This window comes from Notothenia rossii (genome assembly GCF_949606895.1).
Source record: "Notothenia rossii genome assembly, chromosome: 10".
Taxonomy (NCBI): domain Eukaryota; kingdom Metazoa; phylum Chordata; class Actinopteri; order Perciformes; family Nototheniidae; genus Notothenia; species Notothenia rossii.
Window position 1 is genome coordinate 28753273 of NC_136908.1, and position 19543 is coordinate 28772815.

Here is a 19543-nt window from a genome sequence, read left to right on the forward strand (position 1 = left end):
GAATCAATCGGAGTGTTTATCTCTAAACTGGAAAAAAGCACCAGAGAAAACCTCATCTGAACACCTGCGCTGTCTACATTACACAGCAAACAACGGAGCACAGGCAGACCGCGCTGCGTAAAAAGCAGACGATTGCGCAATAGCACTCTCGCAAAGTGAGGCAACAGATCAAGTACATAAACACAAAACACAATAAAACCCGGAGAAACATACCAATGGCGTCTCCGGAGCCTCACACACACTGTCGCCTGGTTCTCCCTCAGTGGCTTTGAGAACAAGAGACTGGCCATCACAAAATACGCCCCTTTTGTTGCCGTGTTTACCGGAAGCGGCATTCATATTTGTTCAATACAGCTCACTTATGAAAGGTAGCGTTGGTCCAAAATAAAACGAATACCCTCTTTTGGTATTGAACAATACTACAATAATAATAACAATAATACTCTAAACGAAAACACATACATTTTTTATCAGTCCGTTTTTCGCAGATATAATTACATGACTTTCGTCTCGACACAAACTGTTAATAACGTTTACGAAATTGTGGGTGGAATGTTGGCTCAGGGGTTGTGAACAAATTATATTGTAATTAACTCACAGTTTTTATGCAGCAATTTTATCGAAAGTGCTTTCAAACATGATTAGATCAGTTGAGCCGTTAAAAACATGCATAAAAAGTGTTTAACACAGCCTCACAGCCTAAAGTCTTGCTTCTCTTGGCTTCCTACTATCTTATTTGATCCCTATAGACAAAGCAAAAGAGTGAGTATCCAACATCTAGATACGATGTAACCTCATATGTTGGTACTCTCACCATTTCAACATTCTAGGTTTTCACAACCTTAATTGCAGTAATGGTATCGAATATATATTAAAACCAGAACAATATGGTGTTCAATTTTCGTCTCTTGCCTTATTTAAGAGCGGGATGGAAACGTATTCTTCTCTGATAGAAATGTTGAGGACAACAAGTTTTGATGGTTCAAGTTTTACAAAGTCCAAAACTTTATCTTTAGGTGGTTTTGGCTTCACTTTTTTTTTACCGTTAAATGTTTTTCCTTTGAATGAGCAGTCTGGACAGTGAAAATTGTTGTTGTCGTTGCCAAGTCTACCCAGTAGTTTGTGCTTCGTCGTCTGTTCACTGATGTTATCCACTTAGACATGCAGCTCCACATCGTTTTGTGAGACTCTCAAATCACTTTTACCTGAAAACCTCAGTCATTTGGTTTGAATTTCCATCACTGCCTATTGCCTAAAAACTCACTTTGCTGGCTGGTGACTTACTTCTCCCGATGACGCACATGTCCTTTTCACTGGTTTATTTTTTTGTCGTAGAAGCCTGTTTTAAGGATGCAGCACATATTATAAACACACTTTGTTGAGCAGGACTCAAAGAAAGGATGTATCAGAATCTTTACCTTGTGCCAGATAATCTTCACACCTGGAATTATCTTAAGTCTTACTAATCACTATTTTTAAATGAATGTTAGGAGTCTCTCTTAGTGAAAACCCCTAAGAAAAGTTGACATCTCGGATTTACGCAGCTTTTTATAGTATTTTATTTATTTTGAATTTGTTTTCTTATAAAGCCACTGTACATTACCTGCTCAGCAGCAAACAGCTGGCAGACACAGTTAGAGACCAGCTAACTAACAAAGGTTGTATGTACACATGTATCTCAGGAGTTGGTAATAATAATAATAATAATAATAATGGCTTTAATTTATAAAGCACTTCATATTTGCATTCAAATCCCGAAGTGCTAACATCGTAAAAAGAATAAAAAGCAATAAATAAAAATAAATAAGTAAAAAGAATAAAATAAGATAAAAGGGTGATAATAAATAAATAAAAGGTCTAGGGAAAAGACCAACATACTGTGTTGAATATCGAGTATACTGTATAACACTACTCCAAAGAAATTATGTTGCTCTGCGCCTGCTGGACGTGAAAAGCTAGTTATTTGTGAAACATAATCATCTTTGTAAGTCATCTTGATTGCTGCTGCCCCCAAATGGTTAAAAAAAGATACCGGCGGCTTTAGGGCACTTAACTAATTGCACTAAAGTCTGTCACTAAGTTGAGAATTCCTCGATGCTCAGCTCTTTACATGCATATAAATATTGAAGTTAATGGTTATGTCCATTCATATGGCTCTGTCCCTATCATACCAGTTGTTGCCGTGAGGCGACTCCACTCTGCAGCCATCTGTCCACACACATCTGTGATTTTGAACTCAGTGTTATTTCCCTGAGCAGCTTCATTCAGTGTCCTATAAACCTAAGCTGCAGGGCATGAAATGCAATTCGGCAGTGTGTAAACAGAATTTCGGCTATTATCGCCCTGCACCAACATGTTGTTCCCGAAGGCAAAAACATTGTCATGGGAGGATTAAAACTTTTTAGAGTTCATAGAAACTGGAAAGGAAAACAAACACCTGGTTTACAGTTTTTCTTCCAAACGTTGGACCATCCACACTTCTGCTCTGTGTCCATTGACCCCTTCACAGTCGATTTTGTGAACAGTTTGTTTCCGGATTTAATTCAGGCTCTTCTTATGGTTCCTGCTGTTTCACCAATCTAAAGATCCTGACTGATAATGAGCCGTCATATCATTAGCTAAAACTAGCTAGATCTGATAGATATGGACATAAACGCGAGTGAAGTATAATCGGACGGGAAAAGTAGTTATAAATATGTTTATTCTTTACTGTCGGGTCACTCATTATACTGGATCAGTGAGCTGCATGAGACAGATACTGACGGGCTGACGAGAGAGAGAGAGAGAGAGAGAGAGAGAGAGAGAGAGAGAGAGGCAGGCTGCGCCACTTTCTCCATAGAAACACGCTGGCACAGAGCCGCTTTACCCCTGGTCAAGTGAAAGCAACTTCACACCACTCTAGTCGTTACCTTAGGGCCCCTATCTTTGAATCAACAGAGGTCTTGAGGTGTTATTTTGTATGTTGACACTCTTAGGACCTGGCTACCTGGCTAGATATTTGTACTGAACGGAGTCCCACTGGGAAGCCCCTCGGGGTCCCTGTAGAGTTAGCAGAGTCTGTTCTAGTATTTAGTCAGGGTAGGATTCTTATCATCTACTCATTGCAGCTATTGGCCCAGAATGCTGTGTACCCTCTTGGCTTTGTAATAGATTAAGTTGAAGTAGAAATTGTTTCACATGAGCTATGATTCATCCTGTTTTTATTGAAATGTGTTACAGTTAGTGTTAAACTTGTTTATCCCTTATTTTGGCCGATTTGTTGAGGCAAAGTTGTGTGCAGTTTAGCAAATGTATTGTCATATACATTTCCATTGGTGACCTTAAATTGACTCCCATCACCTGTGTACCCCATGCAGTTTGCCTCCAAGCATTGTAGCTCAGGCAAGGTCTCACATGGATCATACTTATTATTCTGGGCCTGCACATAGCCTTTGTTAAAACTAGATTGGGTTTCTGAATCCTATAAATACTTAATGTAGCCATGTTTGCATTTACAAAGTGGAGTAGAAGGAGTTTAGCTTTAGGCTGGTTTCTCCCAACTGTGTGGCAAGTTTAGAGACTTGCCGCCTTTTTCATCATGCTGGGCTGAAATTGATTTGTCAAGGCCTGCACGTCTGAAAAAGCGTATTTTTTGGGGGCGAAGTTGATGGTTTGTGGACGGAGCCGGGCTAGACTGTACATGATCAGAATGCAAACTGGGCTACCAGACATACAGACCGAGACAAAGAGAGAAACAGAGGAATGAAACGACTGAGGTTTTCTACATGCACACTCAAAAAGTCAACTTGTAACACAAACAATATATTCTACATAGATCAAACAACCATAGCAGTGTTTATCTGGAGGTAAAATCAGCACTTAAAAAACTCTCCGGACTTCCAAGACTTGAAGATAAAAACTACAATATGCAGAATTCTGAAATGTTTGAAAGTGTCTTCGATTGATTAATCAGGGTTCGTTTATATTACAATAAATCTGAGACCACGGAAAATGACATTTTTCAACTGACTATATCATCATTGCATATTGTTTAACCATGGTGTTTGATATGAATGGTACTGATTTTGTAAAGATACATGGCAACAATGATATTAGTCAAGGAGTTACTAACAACAGCAGATTGAGAGAAGATATTGAGAGACAAAGTAACAGAAGAAGCTAAAGGGTGAAAAGCAAGTTTTGTCTGCAGCATGCCTTCACCTGGACGGATGACTAATTTAGGGATTAGGTTTAACAAAAGGCCAAGCTCAAAGACAGGTAAGGAGAAAACCTGGATACAATTAACCTCTACAGCTCCTAAAACCTGAAAGCCTGATTTCAGCAGCTCGCAGCGCCTCACCTCCATTAAAAGGCTAATACACATTTTTTGCCGCTTTTTAAAATCTTAATTTGCTTTTTTTTAGTTCGTTGAAGAATCCGTCCAAAGGAAGTCTAATAAGGAGGATATCACAGAAACCAGAGCAGGGTGGAAATGACAGATAAGTCATGGCAAAACACATCACTTTAAGATGAACGACAAACAAGAACAGGACTACAAGCAGAACTAATGAGGGGATTACATGCAGGTTTACAGAAGGCCAAGTGGTTGCATGGCTAAAGGGGAAGAATTTGAACTACTAAGGCCAGGACATTCAAAACAGGCGGGAAAACACACAAAGACAAGAATGAAAACAGACACAACACAGCGGGAGAAAACGCTTTTCAAATTAAAACAGAAAATACAAATTGTAATATCATGACAAAAACAATTATCTTCCATAACCTTTTCAGTGTTACATTAAAAACATATACAGGTATATTTTTGTGATCGTTAGGCCATATGTTCATTGCAAGTCCTGTCTTATAACACCCTGTTAAAAAACATATCTTTGTCAAAATAATTTATTTTCCATATGCTTTTTCCTTAAGGGATAATGTGTTTCTCCTGCAGGGTGGGGAACAGTCATACTGTCTGCCATTAGCATTTCACCTGGCGCCGTTTGATCTCGAGAATGTTTGAAATTTAACATTAATTAAATGTTAAATGGACCAGATTAATATAGTGCTTGTTCAGTCTTTGAGACCCCTCAAACTGCTTTACATATACTAGAAGAATTCACCCGTCCACACACAGACGGGCAACGCTGAAAAGAGCGGTCCATAGCATGAGTTTGTTAAACATCGTGGTGAAAGGAGTTCACCAAGAGGTCGCAGAACCAGCCAGGGTTAAGTTGAGGGCCTGTGTGTTGGCTGCCTGTCGCCACAGGCTGTACCCGAGCAGGGAGGCCGAGCACCCACCCCCGGCTGAGTAGCAGGTTAGCTTGCTAGCTGTAAACAGGGCAAACTCTGTGGAAGCTAAAGTTTAAAGAAAGCAAACATCCAATTACTTATTATATCATGAAATATCCACTTGACACTGTGATGTGATCCATGTTTCGCTTTTGATGAACAAAACAAAGAGAACTGGGTAGTTATCAGATAACGTAGCATATAGTGTCATTACCATCGGGAGCAATTTAGAGTTTTGACACTACGACACTTTGGCATGTGGACGGGAGGAGCTAGGAGTACTACCCGCTGAACGTGAACCACAGCCGGAACACATGTATGTTATTTTTTAACTTAACGTGAATTTCTTTGTGCTTCCAGAGGACGGTGCCCACAGGTCAGACCAGCCTGGTTTTGCAGCCTCTGCTGTCAGACACAGAGTACAAAATTGCCATCACTCCTGTATACCCTGAAGGAGAGGGACCAGCAGCGGCACGGATGGGACGAACACGTAAGTTCATATGCATTTTTCTCTTGTGTTTAAACCACCAATAACTGACTTTTCTGTTCACCTTGGGACAGTGAAGACATGTTATGAACAAATCTTGGACATATCTTCCACCATTAACTTGATGGTTTAAACTTAGTTTGTGAAAAGTTGCATATTTGTGTTCATCCCGCAGAGTCCCAATATAATTTCATTCATGTGGAATAGTGTTTGTCCACCTGATGGATGGATTTTCACTCTCTTTTAGATAAGTCTCTGTGAGGAATTAGTTAAATATATCAGATTGCTAAATGATTGGCAGATAATGGGAAATGTTTATTATTGTGTACTAATGTGTTAATGTAATTACTGACAGTTAATTATCAGCCAACATACAAAGACAATAAAAACACAAAAGAAGAAGAACATCACAATGGTGTGGATGTCTTTCACAGTTTCAAAGGAAGACGGCAAGTTTAATTTGCCATTTAAGTTTTGTGTTGTGTTAAGATTAAAAACAGTTAGCCTTGGTTAGGTGAGGTCTAAGCTATGGGTCATAAATCATAATTTTTCCATCCTTCATATTTGCCAATTGTACCCTAATCAGTATTGGCCATACGCAGCAGGTAATGTCAGTTATCGATATCGGCTAAAAACATATATGTTGTGCTTCCCATGTCTCTTGAAACTCCCGAGGGAAATATATTTCCTCAGTGGCTAAATGGTTCACTATAACAATGTTATGAGAGCAGTGAGAATTAACCAGGACAGTAAAGTTATGACCCGCACACATACGGGTTAAAAGTCATTATGAAGGTGGTGAAGGTGACAGAGACCAAACACAGAGCTAAAATACATCTAAATGTATATTGAACATTAGAAGGTGTGTTTGTGTTGGTGTGTGAAACCCAGAACGCTGCCAGGCTCATTTATAGGAAGAATCAATTCTGAGTTCAATTAATATTTCCCCCCACAGTGGCTGTCTTCATTTAAGCTCTCATTACACTGAACACAAACATTGCAATTCAAGCAAAAAACGAAAATTGTAAGCTATTAATCTTCTTTGAGAAGTCTTGTTTGCTTAACAACATTTTTGCAGCACTTGCCAGGGAGGGAGAGGAGGAGGAGTCCTTCTTGCCACCAACAATAAATGAAAAGGATAAATACTATCAGAAAATACAAACCCATGGAGAAACGAGGGGGAACACCTAATTAAAGACCTCACTATGATGTTAATTGTCCTAATTTAAGGGAAAATACATTCTTAAATAGTCAATTCAAATAAATGTTTATGTTGATCTAAGGTGGCTAATGTTTGAATTATGAGAGTTTCCCACCTTGGTAATGTATAGTCTGTTAGGAATATTAGTGTGGTGCAAACCACTCCAAAAACGTGTTTAACCCCGGCAAATAATAAAAAAACGTCAAGGCTCTAATAACATTTAAGTAGACCTAAATCTTACATTAAAAAAGCCAAGAGGAAACTCGAATTAAAGTTGAAATACATTAAGACAACTATGGAATACAAGAATAAAAGCTACACAGCAGTGAAAAACACGTGCATTTAGTTGATGTAATAAAATACAAAAAAAAAGTAAAACGGCCTAGACTAGAAATAATTGAGTTGCAATTTCTGACAACAGTATAAAGACGATAATATAAAAACAACATCACATTAAATCAAGTCAATAAAAATGTTACAACTCTTTCTACTTAAGACAAATGATTTATAATACAACAATGTTAAACCCTGAAACATGTGTTGTATCTTAGCAGCACCTCTCTGAGCTACTATTCAAACTCAGCAGTTCTCAGCAGAGAGGGGCACCTTGTCCCCCCCCCCCTCTGTCTCTATGCAGCTCATTACACTCACCACGAATTCAGGGGAGGTCAAATGGATAGCAACCTGTCCTAGGTGCTCAATGTGCAACATCTATTTTCTTCTCGGTGCAGCTGAAGGCAGAAACACGTGGGAAGCGTTCTCTTCGCTTTTGTTAAATGTGACTGATCGCTGCTGTGGATGCGCATTACAGAACAAACACTCGACTCTCAGTAAACGCTAAATTCAAGGCATTCGTCTTTGCACCTCGTCCCATCACGCCTCCCCGCACAGCACATCACACACATTAGCAGGCGCTAACAACGTTTGGCGGTTCTTAAGCGACGGGGCTCTCGAAACCCTCTGACGACGAATGGTTCCCGTTAGGAGTGAGGGATGAGAGGATCGCCCGGGGAGGAGCGACAGGGAATGCAGAAAGAGGCCGATGATTGGGTTTCTCAGAGTGAAGATAGATGATGTGACAATGGAAGCCGCTGTAATCTGGGGATCTGAACCTATGAGGGATGGGAGGAGCGCTGAGGGAGGCATGACAGTGAATGCAGAAGGGATGATTGGGGTTTTAGCCTGAAACTAAAAATAGATAATGTGGAGGCAGAACAATCTGATGATTTGATCCACTGAGGGATGGAGGGATCACTAAGAGAGGAGTGGGGGGGAATACAGAGATGTATCAGTGAAACAAAGAGACACACACAAAATGTGACCGAACAAACTGCACATTTAAATTAAAAGGGATTAGTTACTCACTGAGGGAGGTAAGACAACCAGAACCTGTTTGATTTTCATACCTTCAAAAGTGAGAAGGATAGTGTGACAAGTGCTATCTTGAGATTTGAAACAATGGACAATAAGATGATGTGTGTTGGGGAAATATTTTCCAAGGCCCATAACTTTGACCCAGTGTATCAGTTCATGCTGTCCTGACTGAGCACACGCACCTGGAACCTTGGCTGCTTTGCTCTCAGTGTTTTGTCTCCCTGTTCCTGCCTGTTGGCGTCAGCTGATAGAGTTGTGATCATTCTATCTTGTTATGCAGCATGTTGATTATTCTCTCTGAACTAGCTAAATACATGGGTCTGGGGTAGAGTTCTTCAGAATTGACGTGGCAACTTTACCATGCAGTCAGAACCTCTAGCTCTTGGACTTTTTTTGTGAATTCTCCGGCCGAAGCTCCTAAATAAACCATCAGTGTTTGACATCAAAGCTCCAGCTCTCCCCGTGTCTCCTTTTGAGTCGGTGACTCCCACTGCATCGCTACACAGAAGTTTCCTCCACAATATGTACAACTGAGGATCTGTCTTTTCCTTGTAATACAATCGATTCAAATGGAGAGAAGGATTTAAATGCATTACATTTGAGTGATAATTTAACATGACAATTTATGGGCATTGAATGGAATCGCATAGTGACAAAATCATATATTGAGATATATATTGTGGGGGAAACTTCTGTAGCAATGGAGAGTCAGGACTCAGAGAGACACGAGGAGAGCTGGAGCTTTGATGGCCGGAGAATTAAAAAGACAGGTGATGTGTCACGAGTTGACACAGCGGTTGCCAAACCAATTCTGAAGAACTCTTCTGCAGCTCGAGGTTTTAACTAGTTCGGAGTGTAATAATCAACATTCTTTATCAGTGAGACTAAACATTATGGACCCGGAATCTAACTAGAGCTCTCGTCCATAGAAAAGAATGTGGGCCAGGGAACCTACGTCCCTGAACAGTAAACTACCTCATGGCGGCTTGTGCTCGGTCATAGACTGGCAACAACAATGCGCCCAGGCTGCTCCTCTTTAAGAGAGATAGCAGCAATACCCAAGTCTGTAGACCTATGCCACAGGAAAGGAGACAGTGAGATGAGAAACTGAAGAACTGTGTCAAAGGTTGAATACCTAAGCAAATTATTCCCTAACATATATGGTGATACACAATTCCATCATTAAATCCTTATTAAAAAGCACAAATGTTTACTCTGATCAGATGCAAAATATTTTAAGGGATTACCATTTTAGGTTCAAACTTTACCTGGACGACAATGACATTAAACTAGCTCTGTCTTCTTGAAGAAAGCAATAATTTATAAACCATATCACTGGAGACTCTGGATGGGAGCAAGGAACAATATAGGAAATCTAAATATGGAACAATAGGAGAAGTATAACAAAGCAATGTGGGGATCGAACCAATGAGACTACATTCATTATTGTATTTTGGGCAATATATGGCCTGAACAGAAATATATCATAGTAAAAACATATAGTAAAGTTTATAGTATATTTAGAACGTTTTAGGGCGTATTCCTGCACTATCCTATTCAGACTGTGACCATTTAACTGTTATCTATTAAATATGACAGAACATAGATGCGGAATCAGGCAAAATAAAACAAGTACACAGCAAACCAAGCATATCGGGACAAAAGTAGCTATTATTTAAACGTCTCTATGCTAGACACGTACGAGTTGTCTGCAGGACTCTAAGCTTTACAGAAATTGAAGATTCTTCCACAGGGGATGCTGGAAATTAGGCCCCTGAACAACAAATGAAACAAACTTTGTGAACTCAGAAAGCAAAATTGGTTCCCAAATTCATAAGAATGTTCCGGGGGGCTCTGGAAGAGTGTCTTTGGTCATAAATGGTGGGGCCATTACATCTCCAGTTTCTCATTACTCCTCGGCCTGAAGGGTGAAGACACCGTAGTGAGAGGAATGTCAGAAAGAGTTTACAGGGTGATGGGATTATTGCCCGGACCTGAGAGGGCATCAGGAGGGAAGATAATGCAACAGAAGAGGCCAGTGTCTCGTGGGGGTTTGAACACAGAACACACTGGGGGGGGGGGGGGGATTGTGGCTGAACTGAACAGCATGATTGGCTTTTTAATGGAGAACGGCAACAGAAGGTGCACGGATAAATTGAGGCAGAAGAGCCAGTATAATCTGGAGGTATCAGATTGTGAAACGGAGATATCGATGGATACTCGGGGAGGCACGATGGGAGCTTTTTCTCATTTTAAACGCGCAACAAAACGGGGGACTGAGATCTGAAAAAAGTCTCAGGTTTCCCATTAACAGAAGGGATCTTCACAAGATTCACATTTATAAAAGTTCAGGAGGGACTGCAGGAGGTTACAAATGTTGGTGTGCTCAGATTCCTCAAATACAACACCTATATATACTATATACTATAAATGCCATCCTGCCATTAGTTGAGTTCTCCAAAATGTTCTCCCTGTCAGTGAAATTTGCTTTCAATGTAGTATTCAGCTGTGCTGACTGTGGGAATTGTATTAAGTGTTATCATATGTTATCCATCCTACTCTTCCTCGTTATCTTCCTCCCAGCTTCTCCCTCTCCTTTCTGCTGTGTCACCACTGTTTCCTTTAATCATTCCGACACACAGAGAATTACATCTTTGGAAAGTATAACATTAATAGTTCTCATTCATAACACTCCGTTTGATGTCTCACTATGGGATGCGCCTCAACGCGTATGCAAACAGAAGCATCAATCTCATTACGCCAATCCTGATTGGCTGGTGATCTTGACGTCTACGTCAAGGAATCCACCCACCCTATAAGTAGCTTGCGCTACGACGCAGCGTAATTCAAACACCTCTTCTCGCTTCAGAGCACATCTCGAATTATCAGTAGCCGGGCTAGCTTAACGGTCCACAGACTGAACCCAAGCTAACATTCGGTCGAAGGCGCTTGCCGGTTACTTTTTTGCTTTGCAAGAAGACTGAAGAATATTAACACACCAGTTAATATTGTAATCTGCCTCGCCGTTTCTTTCTTTCGAAATTACGGTAAGGTTTGATTTTTTCTTCAAGCTGGTAACATACTTGTTGCTAGCTTTTCTTCCCTCCACACCGACACCACGGTAGCGAGGACGTTCTCTTTTCTCTCTCACACCAGAGGAGACGGAGATAAAAACAAAAGGTATTAACACACCAGTTAATATTCTTTAAAGTATCAAATCTACGCCGTCGCTTTTTCCTTTCGGATTAACGACAAGGTTGGATTTTTTTCTCAGTAACGTACCTGTTACTAGCGTGTCCACTCCACACCGACACCCCGGCGAACAAAGATGGACCCTTCTCTCCCTCACACCAGAGGAGTCAGGGACTCGGAGGCTCGGCTATGCGGCTGCAGGTTTAAGATCTCAGACACAGACTCACACCAGGTCTGCTCGTCCTGCTTCGGGCTGGAACACGCCCAGGAGGCTATCGATAACCCCGGCTCGTGCGCGCATTGTGCCCGCTTCACCATTAAGAGCCTCCGCCGACAGCTAGCACGCCAAGCTAGCTTGTTCGGACAGGACCCCCTCATGTCCGCTGATTCGCCGGCCGGCAATCAAGACATGGTGTCGTCCGCCGCAGAGATTGAGCGCCGCGCTGTGTCAGGCTGGGGCTCAATAACAGCGGCTGCCGCTGAACCAGAGCCCCGCGCCGTGTCAGGCTGGGGCCCGGTGGCGGCAAGAGCCGCGAGAGCGGAGCTCCGCGCTGTGTCAAGCTGGGGCTCCCAACTGGACCTCACCATGGTTCCACCCGCGGAGGATGTCCTGGAGTTGGACTATATGGAGGAAGAAGAGGATGCCTCTGAGTTCCTCCTGTCCGACTCGGATGAGCACGAAGATGATATCTTCGTTTCATCGGCTCAGGCTGCAAAGCCGGGAGCGATGTCCGCTCTCCCGGGCAAAAGCACACCAGCTTCGCCCTGCTTAAGTATGGACTTGCATGCTGTGTGTCAACTTGCTGCGTCCAGGCTGGACATCCCATGGCCTGAAGTGGCCAAGGAGACCTCCAGATCTTGCTACGAGGGGAAGCAATTGCCCCAAGCAGCGAGGGCGAAGAGGCAGCTCCTTCCAGTCTTTCCGGAGATGCTGGACGAGCTGTCGGTCTCGTGGAGAGACCGCCCTTTCAGCAACAAGGCCCCAATCCAGGGTGCCTCCTCCTTGGACTGTGACGGTATGGAGAGGCTCGGCCTGCTCCGCATGCCGCCCATGGAACCGCTGGTGGCAGCCCACCTCCAACCGAGGCTTGCTTCGACACCGAGCAGGAACCCCACGCTACCGGCAAAGGCAGACCGTTTTCAGTCAGCGATTACCGAACGGGCCTATAAAGCCGCAGCTTTGTCCGCCAGGGCACGCAACGTTTCCTCGCTGCTGACCGCCTACCAGGCGGAGCTCTGCGAAGACTTGTCAAGCAAACCTGAGCCTGCCGTGTGGGACGAGATCGCAGCAATCACGGACATTTGCCTCCGTGTGCAGCGCTGTGCAGTCCAGGCCACGGGCAAAGCACTGGGAATTATGGTGGTTCAGGAGAGAGCCAGGTGGCTCATCCTGACGAACTTTCCAGACCGGGAAAAAGAGGATGTTCTGGACATACCTATTGTTCCCGAGGGCATATTTGGCTGCCTGTTTAAGTCACACAAACACATGTCCTCATTATTGTTTCCTAATAAATCATTTCCCACTGTCGTTTCCAGGCTTGAAGCCAAGGGTGCAGTCAATAAAAATGAAAAGAAAAACAATAAAAACAATAAACAGTCTGTCGTCTACCCCTCTTTTGAGAGCGGCTACGGCCTCTCTCAAAAGGCGGACATTAGACGGGATTGTAAAGGCACCACCGCCACGCGCATGCGCAGTGTCGGCCGGGGTTGTCAACCTGGGGTACCACCGTGTTCAGACACTAGAGGGCCCCATAACACAACAAATAAAGACACAGAGGGCAGACGACAGAGATGTGACATCTCCGCTCGCTTTAAGAAGCGAAAAGTGGAAGATGCTCACAGATTCTGCTTGGGTCTCTCTCCAAGTGAGGTTCTTACCCTCGTCACCTCTGCCCGTCCTACCACCTGTTCTCTGGACCCTATCCCCTCAAACCTCCTTCAGACTATCGCTCCTGATATTCTACCATTTCTCACCCATTTCATCAACACTTCTCTAACTTCTGGTCACTTTCCAAACAGTCTCAAGGAGGCAAGAGTAAACCCTCTCCTAAAGAAACCCACTCTCAACCCGTCTGATGTTATTAACTACAGACCCGTCTCTCTCCTCCCGTTCCTGTCTAAAACACTTGAACGCGCTGTCTTTAAACAACTCTCCTCTTATCTCCATCAGAACAACCTTCTGGATCCGCACCAGTCTGGTTTCAAGGCAGGTCACTCAACAGAAACTGCTCTCCTTGCTGTCTCTGACAAACTGCACACTGCTAAAGCAGCCTCCCTCTCCTCTGTCATCATCCTTCTGGACCTGTCTGCTGCATTCGACACGGTGAACCATCGGATCCTCCTTCGCACTGTCCAAGAACTTGGAGTTTCAGGCACTGCACTTTCCCTCCTCACCTCATACCTCAACGACCGCACCTACAGGGTTACTTGGAGAGGGTCCGAGTCCGACCCTTGTCAATTAACTACAGGGGTCCCTCAGGGCTCGGTTCTTGGTCCCCTCCTCTTCTCCCTGTACACAAACTCGCTCGGGTCTGTCATTAGCCCGCATGGTTTTTCATACCACTGCTACGCTGACGACACCCAACTAATTCTGTCCTTTCCCCGCTCAGAGACCCAGGTCGTCGCACGCATCTCTGCTTGCCTAGCAGACATCTCTCGGTGGATGTCTGCTCATCACCTCAAGCTCAACCTTGACAAGACTGAACTGCTCTTCCTTCCGGGAAAAGATTGTCCCACTCTTGACCTAACAATCAACATCGGCACCTCTGTTGTTTCCCCGACTCAGACTGCAAGGAATCTGGGTGTGGTCCTAGATAACAAACTGTCCTTCACTGCAAACATCGCTGCTACAACCCGCTGCTGCAGATACACGCTTTACAACATCAGGAGGATACGTCCCCAGCTGACCCAGACATCAGCGCAGATTCTGGTCCAGGCTCTCGTCATCTCACGCCTAGACTACTGCAACTCCCTCCTGGCTGGTCTACCTGCATGTGCCATCCGACCTCTGCAGCTCATCCAGAATGCAGCGGCTCGTCTGGTCTTCAACCTTCCCAAATTCTCCCACACCACACCGCTCCTCCGCTCCCTTCACTGGCTTCCAGTAACTGCTAGAATCCACTTCAAGACACTGGTACTTGCGTACCATGCTGCGAATGGATCTGGCCCTTCCTACATCCAGGACATGGTTAAACCGTACACCCCAGCACGTGCACTCCGCTCTGCATCAGCCAAACAGCTCGCTGCACCCGCACTGCGAGGGGGACCCAAGTTCCCGTCAGCAAAAACACGTGGGTTTGCTATCCTGGCTCCAAAATGGTGGAATGAGCTCCCCATTGAAATCAGGACAGCAGATAGCTTACACATCTTCCGACGCAAACTGAAAACTCATCTCTTTAGACTCCACTTCGAGCGATAAAATTACTAACAAAGCACTTATATACTAATAAAGGGCTGGCTTTCTAAATGCCAGTTGAGTAGCACTTGAAATGTTTGGCTCTATGAAACCTGATGTACTTATATGATTCTGTTTTCTTAAAGGTTGTATCTTCCTGGTCGAATGCACTTATTGTAAGTCGCTTTGGATAAAAGCGTCAGCTAAATGCAATGTAATGTAATGTAATGTCTTCAAGACAGTAAAACAGTGCTACAGGCTCCAATTCGCTGTCGCCCCCCCTTGCTTTCACAAGCCCGGGGAGAGTCGGCCCATATTCTGGATCAAGAGATTTTCTCGCTACTAGAAAAGAAGGCTATATCGATAATACCCGCCGAACAGAGTCAGAGCGGCTTTTATTCCAAGTATTTCCTCGTTCCCAAACGGGGAGGGAACGGAATTCGGCTTATACTAGATTTGAGAGCTCTGAACAAATATCTCAAAAGATACAAATTCAGAATGCTCACTCACACATCTCTGTTGCGTCTCGTGCGCCAGAACGACTGGTTCACATCAGTCGACCTGAAAGATGTGTATTTCCACATCCCAGTATATTATCCACACAGGAAATATCTGAGGTTCGCCTTTCAGGGTGTCTGTTACGAGTACAGAGTTCTTCCCTTCGGTCTGTCTGTCAGCCCGCGAGTGTTTGTACGGTGTACGGAAGCCGCGATAGCCCCGTTAAGACAACAGGGTATTCGCTTGGCAACTTATCTGGACGACTGGCTGCTTCTCGCACAGTCGGAGCAAGAGGCTACTACGAAGACGAATGTCCTCGTAAAACACCTGCTCGATCTGGGTTTCGTAATAAACACAGAAAAGAGCATGTTGTCCCCAGCCCAGACTGTACTCTTCCTGGACCTACACCTGAATTTGATGCCTTTTACAGCCCGCCTGTCAGCAGAGAGAGTGAAAGCCTTCAGAGCTTGCCTCGCTCATTTCCGGCTACGCAAATATTTTCTCTTCAGATCATGTCTGCGGTTACTTGGGCTCATGGCGTCAGCCATCCTGGTGGTACGATCGGACACTTACACATGAGGGAGTTTCAGAGCTGTGTAGCTGCCCTCAGACTGACGCGCGGAGAGTGATGGTCACTATGAAATGCGTAATGGCACTGCGCCACTGGCTGCACCCGACTTTTCTAGTACGGGGCGTGCCTATGGGTGCTGTCCTATCGCGGAAGGTGGTCACCACAGACGCATGTCTGACGGGCTGGGGGGGTATATACGAAGGTCGACCTGTGAGCAGAGACCTCCAACGGTCAAACATAAATTATCTGGAGCTTTTAGCGGTGTTCCTCACCCTAAAACGCTTTCTGCCTTTTCTCAGAGGACATCATGTCCTCGTGAGGACAGACAACACGACCATAATATTGTATATAAACCACCAAGGGGGTTTGCGTTCTCTCCAGTTAAACATGCTGGCACGCAAACTGATCTTATGGAGCTGCGGACGTCTCCTCTCTCTGAGAGCGACGCACGTACCAGGAGTGATGAACCACGGGGCAGATCTGCTGTCCAGAGGTGCACCACTATATGCAGACTGGACTCTACATCCAATGGTTGTGAGTCAGCTGTGGGTGAGTTACGGCCGAGCCGCGGTAGATCTGTTCGCATCAACAGAAAATGCTCAATGTCACCTGTTCTTTTCAGTGCGCGATTTAAACGCACCGTTAGGCGTGGATGCGCTCGCGCACGTTTGGCCTCCGGTCCTTCTGTACGCATTCCCACCCCTGGCTCTGATACCCCCAACTCTGGCCAGAGTGAGAGAACAACGCCACACACTGATCCTGATAGCTCCGCACTGGCCTGCAATGTACTGGCTGGCGGAGATATATCAGCTGCTGTGCGGGCAGCCGTGGCAGCTCCTACTACGCAGGGACATACTGTCTCAGGCAGGGGGGGCGATCTTTCACCCACACCCAGAGCGCTTGGCACTATGGGCCTGGCCCGTGAGTGGTACAATCTGAATACAGTGGGGCTCCCTCAGAAGGTGATAAACACTATTCAGAGTGCAAGAGCTTCCTCCACCAGGTCCCTCTATGACTGTAAGTGGAGGGTGTTTGAGGAGTGGTGCCTTCAAAAGGGACACATCACTTTTCAATGTCCTGTCGGGGTGATTCTATCATTTCTACAGGACCTAATTGATAAACACAGAGCTTCTCTACGATCAAAGTGTACCTGGCTGCTATTGCTGCATGCCATGTGGGCTTTGAGGGAAAGACGGCTAGCCAACATCCTTTGGTCTGCCGTTTTATGAAAGGGGCTCGCAGGCTCCTCCCTGTTTCCAGGTCACTGGTGCCCTTATGGGACTTGGCAGTGGTTTTAGATGGGCTCAGTCGACCTCCATTTGAACCCCTGGGAGAAGCTGACATGACACACCTGTCACTGAAGACAGTGCTGTTACTGGCTCTGGCATCTGCCAAGCGAGTCAGTGACATTCATGCGCTCTCTGTACATCCTTCATGCACTCAGTTTGCCCCGGGGCAAACGAGGGTGTTGCTGAAGCCCAACCCTGCCTTTATACCTAAGGTGGTTGGCTCATGTACCCCCATTGACATTGTGGCATTTCCTCCGCCGCTGTGTTCCTCTGAGGAACAGCGGCCGAATTTGCTGTGTCCAGTTCATGCTTTACGCACCTATATGGACAGGTCAAAAGAGTTTCGTTGCAATGACCAACTCTTTATATCCTGGGCTAACCCTCAGAAGGGCAAGCCCATTACCAGGCAACGGCTCTCCCACTGGATTGTGGAAGCGATTGCTCTGGCTTATACGAGTCAGGGTTTGCAGGCACCAACGGGCCTGCGTGCTCATTCTACTCGTGGACTGGCTACATCCTGGGCTTTGTTCAAGGGTGTTTCCATCCAAGACATTTGTGCAGCAGCGAGCTGGTCCCATGTTGAGACAGGGTTCTACCTGTTAAGTTCTGGTTGTTTTGGTGATTTTCGAGATAAGCATGTCTAGCAATACGGGAGTTTCAATATCCCATAGTGAGACATCGAACAGAGTGTTATGAATGAGAACTATAGGTTACTTACGTAACCCCAGTTCTCAGAGTAACATGAAGTAAGATTTCTCAACAGACGGCCCTTCTTGCTAAGGCGAAGCGAGAATAGGTGCTTATATTGAATGACGCTGCGTCGTAGTGCAAGCTACTTATAGGGTGGGTGGATTCCCTGACGTAGACGTCAAGATCACCAGCCAATCAGGATTGGCGTAATGAGATTGATGCTTCTGTTTGCATACGCGTTGAGGCGCATCCCATAGTGAGACATCTCACTTCATGTTACTCTGAGAACTGGGGTTACGTAAGTAACCTATAGATTTGGTTTGATGTAATTGGATTTACTTTAAACCATGTTCATTTTGTTATGGAAATATTGTTTTTCAACTTGAATAGCTTAATTTCCTTTTTCCTAAGCCTTCTTCTCTGTTATTTATATTGCTCAGTTTTTCTTTTTTTATTCTCTTTAACTTCTGTTTGCTCTCGTCTCTCGTTTCTTTTGTTCATGTCTCTTTATAATAACCATAATGGCTTGGAATTTTTGTATAGGGTACATGTGGAATAACATCTTGTTGAATACACTGTATTTTGCAAATATGTATATGATGGAAACCGAGAATCCTCCTATTTTATTTCAGAAATTCACTTTGAAAATGTTTGAGCCAAACTCAAAGCTGCTGTTATTTGTCCTCAGTTCCCCTCTCGGCTCCTAAGAACCTGCGTGTGTCGGAGGAATGGTACAATCGCTTCAGGATCAGCTGGGATGTTCCCCCTTCCCCCACCATGGGCTACAGGGTCGTCTACCAGCCCATATCTGGTAACTCACATACACATACACACGCTGTGGCAATTCATTTAAAATTTCAACAACAAATTGTGAATTCATTGGGATTCATTTGGAGCAGGGGTGCCCATTACGTCGATCGCAATCGACCGGTCGATCGCAAAGGTAGTGTGGGTAGATCGCATGGCATGGAAAAAAAAAAATATATATATATATATATATATATTATTTTTTTTTTTTTTTTTTAAATTATAAGTTAGCCTATAATCCATCCTTACTATGGCATTTGCCACTTGATTGACATACAGGTAAGCCAGTCTGAGTTGTATTGTGCCATACAGGTTCATGCAGTTATGAGGGGGCCTCACCTCCTCATCTGAAGCGCAAATGTGGCATTGATATCCTGCATTTTGGCTACACTTATATTAAAGAATCACAATTTGAGCTAAGATTAAACTTCCAGGATTCCAAAAGAAAAAAAGCCAAATCTCTTTCCAAAATGTACGACATTTGCTTTCATTACTCATTAGCATATAGCTAAAATATTCTCTCAATGAAAAGCAGAATAATTTCCGTAGTCATGCATAGGGGTGAAACATCAACATAATCACTGTATATGATTGAAGGAACTCTTTCATGTTGAGATCAAGCCCCAAGGAAGTGAGTCGGCTGTTGAAGCTAATTTCCGTAGTGACTGGATGGTGTTTCTAAAACGTGTGTCAGTCACTTGATGTATTTACCTATACTGAGTTGCATTTGGAAAGAGACATTTTTTAATTAGACTTAAAAAGCTGAGCAACA

General features: G+C 44.2%; 1 protein-coding gene across 2 annotated transcripts in view; it reads left to right on the forward strand.

Annotated features, from left to right (window-relative positions):
* col14a1b (collagen, type XIV, alpha 1b) overlaps nt 1–19543 on the forward strand; it is a 219327-nt gene that overhangs the window by 130519 nt on the left and 69265 nt on the right. For both annotated transcript variants that reach the window (XM_079654484.1, XM_079654485.1), the window contains exons 20-21: nt 5629–5758; nt 18653–18775. In XM_079654484.1, coding sequence (XP_079510610.1) covers nt 5629–5758; nt 18653–18775 — 253 coding nt within the window. The remainder of the gene's footprint in view (nt 1–5628; nt 5759–18652; nt 18776–19543) is intronic.